The sequence below is a fragment of the Microtus ochrogaster genome, unplaced genomic scaffold (genome assembly GCF_000317375.1).
Source record: "Microtus ochrogaster isolate Prairie Vole_2 unplaced genomic scaffold, MicOch1.0 UNK932, whole genome shotgun sequence".
Classification (NCBI taxonomy): Eukaryota; Metazoa; Chordata; class Mammalia; order Rodentia; family Cricetidae; genus Microtus; species Microtus ochrogaster.
This window is the reverse complement of record NW_004950030.1, coordinates 1,109-8,155: the sequence shown is the minus strand read 5'-3', so window position 1 is coordinate 8,155 and position 7,047 is coordinate 1,109. Positions and strand designations below refer to the sequence as shown.

The window sequence follows — 7,047 nt, the reverse complement described above, 5'->3', positions numbered from 1 at the left end:
TCAGGACCGCGAGGGGTACACCCACACACTGAGACAATGGGGATGATCTTTCGGGAATTCACCAAGACCAGCTAGCCTGGGTCTGAAAAAGCATGTAGCATGGATTTTTGTGTTAATATTTGTAGTTACACTTCAGAAATTTAAACAGGCATATTGACATAATACTGTATAGTGTTCTTGGATTCTCTAATTCCTGGAAGCACTTCCCAAATTCATTCTTCCTTTTGAAAATATCCAACTACTGTAAAGCTTTACTAACACACCCTCTGTTGAAAAATAAGAAGATCCTGAATTCGGAGAGGCAGACACAGAGAGAGAAAGGTGTCTAAAGAGATTTACGCTCTACCCATGAGGATACTTGTCAAAGGATCATCTCTTTCATTCTCTTAAATACTTTATGGTAAATATATTGGGTTGCGTTTCACATTGACCTGACTTTTATCTCCTCAATGTGAAAGTATTTTTATTGAGTTGTTACCAGGTCTGTGAGTGACACAGTTGTTCCTCCTCTTTCTTTTGACTCCTGTATCTGAGTGTCTCAGGAATTCATACATGAACACCTGGGGGAATACAGCTGAACTCAAGATCCACTGAGCTTCTCTGAGGTCAGGTGCTCTCCTGCAGTTTTAATAAGATGAAAGCTGCAAAGACCCAGGTCTGTCCCCATTTTGTGTACTACAAGCAGAAACAGCTAGAACTGGATCCATGCAAGCAGAGCCTGGCATCAAGAGAGACATTGACAGTCATATAGGCATAATTTAAAATCAATCTCTCAAATATCCAGTCAGCAACGCGTAAGAACCAGAGCCATTTCTCCCTGCAGCTGAGCTCTGTGAGCACTGAATTTGCAGGGATTCTTGTGCTCATGGCAGACAATGCCTCTTCTGTGTAAGTCTTGACAACCCAACCTGCAGGGGATCTCAGAACCAGAAGGGGGCACAATGGTACCATGAATCTCTAGTAAAAATATGAAGTTTGAGTAGATGTTATTCTGTATTCTCTGTGGTGTCCTTCCTTAAAATCAACTAGTTGATTTGCACCTGCTGGGATTGACATGTGATGTTTCCGTGCTCAAGAACAGTAAAAATTACTTATTAAAATTTTCAGAGGTTTAAATTTTCTTGCTTATTTTAGTCAGCATTCATTTACTGTTTATATATTTTTAAAATAAATTTTAATGAAATATATTATAATTACTGATTTCCACCTTCTTTTTCTAGACCCTCTTTCCTATCATCCAGCTCTTTTTCTCCATAGAAAAAACCACATAAACAAATAAGTTTAAAAATAGGAATAAAACAAGAAAATTCACAGAACATAGATTATAACAAGGAACCACACACAGAGAAAGAGAGAAAGATAGATGATAGATATAATAGATTATATATGTAATATACAGAATATATATATAGACCCAGACACACACACACACACAGAGACAGAGACAGAGATATAGACAGAGAGAGAAACTAAAGAACACCAAACCAAACCAAAAAATTTTAAACAGTTCAACCCTTGAACCATAGTACTAAGCAAAAACATATTAGATTTAAAGAAATGTAGTATAAATTGATATGACAGGAAATATATATAAACATATTATTGAGGTTATTTTGTGTTGGCCATCTACTCCTGGGCATGGATCCACCCTTATGTGTGGTGAATATACCCAATGAGACTCAATTACAGAAAACTAATTCTTCCTTTGCAAGCAAAATTTGCTGAAACTTCTTGCTTTGGGTTGGAAGAGCTTGTGTCTGTCTGTCTGTCTGTCTGTCTGTCTGTCTGTATCTCTCTCTCTTTCATCAGTGGAAACCCATTTGTATAGAATCTTTGCAGGCACATAGCATGCTTTCATAATCTCTGTAGGTTCATGTATGCTTCAGTCCTGTTATGTCTCTAAGATATTTTCCTTAGGACAACCAGTCTGCTCTGGCTCCTACAATCTATTGAGTTTTTAATTGTTTCCAGTCTAACTATTGAGTTATTGGGTTCAACTAAGGACAATTTCAGTACCTCATACTGATTTTATACCTGTCAGGCCTCTCTGACCATTAGCTCATAGAGAGTTATTCTAATTGGGCATTGGGATGTTAAATTGATAACTCATGTATTTGGAAAGCAGCACTGTTTAAACAGACAGGTACCTCTGTCAAAAGGCTCACAGGTTAAAATAACATTCAAAGTTCATCCTTGTACTTTCTACTCAGGTTTCTGCAATAATCCAGATAACCATAGATCATGATGAGAACAGACCACTGAAATAGCACTAACAGCTAAACTACAAGTCTTATCTAGATATAACAAGTTTTGCCTACAACTTTTTTAATTCATTAGTTTTTATGTAAATGCTCTCTCATCACATTATTATCTTAACACAAAAAATATTGTCAACCAAAGAAAACTTCAAATTTAGAACAAGGCAATTATTTACTGTTTATTATTTCACTGTGTTCTGTTATTGAAACAACAAAGGTAATTTATGTTTCTCTTTATTCCGTAGTACAAGTAAATCTATTGTAAGCAATCTAACTCATTTTGTCATGCAACACACATTCCATGTTGTCTACATCTTTATTTTTTACTTCTGCTGCAGAATCCTATATTTACACATAGCTTTCTATCACCCCTAATTTTGGTTTGCCCTATACCAATTCCTGATTTCTCAATTCCCAAGTGCCACTTCAAGCTTGAGACTTTCTTTCTCCAGGGTTCACCTCCGATTTTCTTTTGTCCCTGTTTTATTATACTACTACATTAATACTTCAGGAACTAATGACACATTTCTAGTCTTTTGACTTCTACAAATTAAACCCACAAAGCAGGTATTAAAATCATGGAATCACATAGATGAGAGAACATGAATCATTTGTCTTCATAAACCTGGGTGACCTCACTCAGCATATTTATTCCAGTTTCAACCATTTACTTATATTGTTCATGATTCTTGTTTTACTACTAATAGCCCATTGTTTATGTCCCCCAGCTTTCATTGTCTATTTATCCTTTGTTGGAAATCTAGGTTGATTGCGTTTCCCATCTGTTGTGAATAGAGTAGCAAAAAATGTTGATGTGCAAGTATATTTATGGTAAGATGTAGACTCTCTTGAGTATACACTTGGAGTGATAAAGCTAGACTACAGAACAATTTTATTTAGTAATTTGATTAAATTCTCAAAGTCAGGACACTAGTGTACACTGTCATCAACAGTGCATGAGGATCACCCTTTTTCCACAACCAAGTATGCATTTGTTATCATTTATTTTCTTGTTCATAGTCATTCTAACTGAGGTAAAAATAGAACACTAAAGTTGTTATGAACTGCGTTTCACTGTGAGATAAGGACTGTATCACTGTATGTCATAGAGAAACCAACCAGTAATTGAATGGGAAATTCTCCCTTCAACTGCCTTCCCTAATGTGGGAAGGTGTTATTCAGTCTGAAGTGGGAAAAAGGACATCAATAATCATATAAAGTACCAGATCCTGTAGTCTTCAATAACAGCCTTCCAGTAAGATATACCCACTAGTGCCTGAGTTGATGATCAAATTTAATCTAATTATATTCTTTGCATAATTCATTGTAAATATTTATCCCAGGTAAACATGTTCAAAAGCCAATGACTTGGGATAACATAGGCCCTAGTATACAATACCCAAGATTCATTGCTAACAGTCACGTTGTCAAATTGCAATATAAATATTTATTTTTACAACCAATAGATTGTTCCTGCTCTTAGCCAGGATGACAAGAACTTCTGTATGCAGTGGGTAATAATTAATGTAAACATTCATACCTGGCCAAAGTGCTAAAAATAGAAGACTCATCTGTATCCACTTTGTACCCAAAACCCAGGGACCTTCACAAAAAGATGGGATCAAATTTAAGAACCAAAATATGGGGTGGGAAGTCATGAAATGCCATCTTCAGGACCTGACATAGCTACTATATATATGAACTCTCAGCATCTACAGTTACCAGCACATGATCTCAACAAATCAAGCAAGTCAACATGACAATCTGTGAAGTAACTGAGTGAGTAAATATGTCTACTTGTAAGCTTTGCAATACTGTTTGAATTGCTTTGTATCTACTTGGTAGAAATGAGAACTGAATTTCATAAGCTTTATTCCAAGGTTCTTATACGTATCTTGATTTATTTGTGCCTTGCTTTCACCATTGAACACAATGTAACAATTTAAAAAAAATGGTTCTGTGTCCCCTACTTCTAGAAATAATTGGTAGAATTAGCTTAATATATTGTATAGATTTTCCATTGTACATGTTTTTGTGAATAGAATACCTTCTGTAACCATGCAAGGTCTAAAGTGGAGGTGTTAGGACACCAAAGCAGCCACAAAACCATTGGCCTAGAGTTAACTAGTTCTTCCTGGAAAGTGTTCTTTGACTGGAACCTAGCAGAATCTTCATCATTGAGACCAAGGAGACTGCATCCAGCAACTGATTTGAGCAGAGACATAGTCCTATTAGGTGGAATTCATGGAGTCCAACTAAAGAATGAGAGAAAGGACTGTAAAAACCAGAGATCCCACAGACATCTTGAGATCAAGGTCCACATAACCAACTAATGGGGATTCATGGGGGTTCGTGGAAATCAGGGATCTGGTAGGGCTGCCTTAGTTCCTCAGCATACCTGTTATGGCTGAATAGCTTGGCATGCTTTTGGGATTACTGACACTGGAAATGTGGTCTGTCTGATTTTTTGCCCTACTTGTTAGACACTTTTCTTTCTACTGGGTGGTTTTATCCAGGCTGATGATATGGTACTTGCCTGGTCTTATTGTAGCTTGTTATGCCATATTTTATGGATATTCCTGAAATGTCTGCAATTTTCTGAGTGGAGACAGAACAGGATGCATCTGTGAGAGACAGAAGTATGGCTGAGAGAGAAGAGTAACAAGAGACTTTGATTGGGATGTACTTTATGAGAAAACAATTAAAAATTTGAAGAGATATTGCAACATGATAGGCAGAGATTCTTCATTGGCCAACTCCAAGCTTTGAGTCTATTGGTATTTGATGAGTGATGAAAAAAGTATAATCACTTTTGGGAAGGTCTCTAGAGGCTCCTTCATACCTTCTTTATTATGGAATGACACACCTATTTTTATCTATATAGCAGAGTTTTGACTTACTCTGCTATTATGAAACAAAACAAAAACTTTTTGGAAGGTCCCAAAGAATTCAGAGAAAAATAGTTGGGGATAGACATGATCACAATATAATTTATACATGAAGAAAATTTTATAGGATAAGCAGAGTTATTTTGAAAAATGAATATAACAATTTTATATATGTTTAGAATTTTCAGAATTGTACATTTTACACTGTGCTTATTTCCCCTACAACTACTACACTTTATTTTCTAGATATTCCTGCTTTTGCTATGTTCTGTTTGACAGTTTCATTTTTAAGTTGTTAGATAGTTGCACAAATAGTTCTGTGTACTTATTCAATATATAAAAACTAATTAGAGTTTCATATATTATCTGTTTTTCAGAGATAATTTTAATTAATACAGTTATCTCCAGTTACATTGATTTTCCTAAAGATGATGTAAGTTAGTTATTCTTTCAGACCTATTCCTGTTGTGTTACACATACAGCCATATCTTCTTTGTGCAGTCTTCTGACAGATATGAAGTTTATTTCCATAAGTTATGGTAGATGGTGCTGTATTAACATTAATGTGTAAATATTTCTGAGGTGTGTTTCTTTAGGTCATTTCAGTGAGTTTTTCTTTTAAACCTTCTGGTATGGCAAATATTAATCATTTGAAATGAGGTTATAATTTCTAAATTTAGCAAGTTTTTAAACTTCCAGTCACCACCATTATCATCACAACCTCCTTCTGACTATCAAAATGACAACCTTGTCACAAAGTGGATGAACTGCCTCAGGCCAGAAATCTATTGAGAGCTTAGGACCTTATTATTACACCCTCCACATCTGCAGAGCTGAGGGAATGATATGAGATGCATTTCCTCAGACAGGATTAGGACTTGAATTTCACTATCCTCTTGCTTTACTCAGTGTCCTCCCCCACCTCCTCAAACTGAACTAGGAGCTTATTTAAGAAGTCACCCTGTTCTTGAATATGCAAATTACCTGATTCTGTTATGGTAAATACAGGAATGTCCACCCTCTGACAACAACATATGATCAGTGTCTTCTCCAGTCACTGAGCACACAAGGCCCACACAATGGGATGGAGCTGTATGATTCTCTTCCTTGTGTCAGTAACGACAGGTAAATGATTTCTAATTCCAAACTTGAGAAGAAGACAGGGACTGAGGTGATAAGGTCTCTAACAATTTACTCTATTTCTTCTCAGGTGTCAACTCCCAGGTACAGCTGCATCAGTCAGGACCTGAACTGGGGAAACCTGGCACCTCAGTGAAGTTGTCCTGCAAGGCTTCAGGCTATACTTTCACTAACTATGCTATGCACTGGGTGAAGCAGAGGCCTGGACAGGGCCTGGAGTGGATTGGAGCTATTAATCCTAGTAATGGTGGTACTGACTACAATCAGAAGTTTCAGGGCAAGGCCACACTGACTGCAGACAAATCCTCCAGCACAGCCTACATGGAGCTCAGCAGCCTGACATCTGAAGACTCCGCAGTCTATTATTGTGCAAGACACAGTATTGCAACCACATCCTGAGTGTGTCAGAAACCCCGGAGGAGCAGGAAGCTGCTCTGGAACTGACATGACAGAGAAGATAAGCCTTAAGACATTCACAGAAACAGACATTCTGAATGTTGCTTTGTCTCTCACTTTTTTGTAACAACTTCTCAAAGTTATTTCTGTGAATAATGGTGTGCTGATTTAGGATGACTAGTCAACATCATACCTTCACAATCTCTTCACCAATGGCCACATTTATTGAAATATTTCTTCATTAATTAAACAATAAAAAATGAGAACTGTGATTATGAAGTATGGTAAATAATATCCATCTCTGGATTCTAAGAAAACGGGAGATATTGGAACTAGTTTTTAATAAACTATAATATGAATTTGAG

At 36.5% G+C, this 7,047-nt stretch overlaps 1 gene segment (V, D, J or C); it reads left to right on the top strand.

The window, feature by feature from the left end:
- Positions 1–6,225: 6,225 nt before the first annotated feature.
- On the top strand, positions 6,226–6,685 carry LOC101996412. The segment is given in 2 exon segments: positions 6,226–6,271; positions 6,357–6,685. Coding segments are annotated over 2 exon segments (375 nt in total).
- Positions 6,686–7,047: the final 362 nt, after the last annotated feature.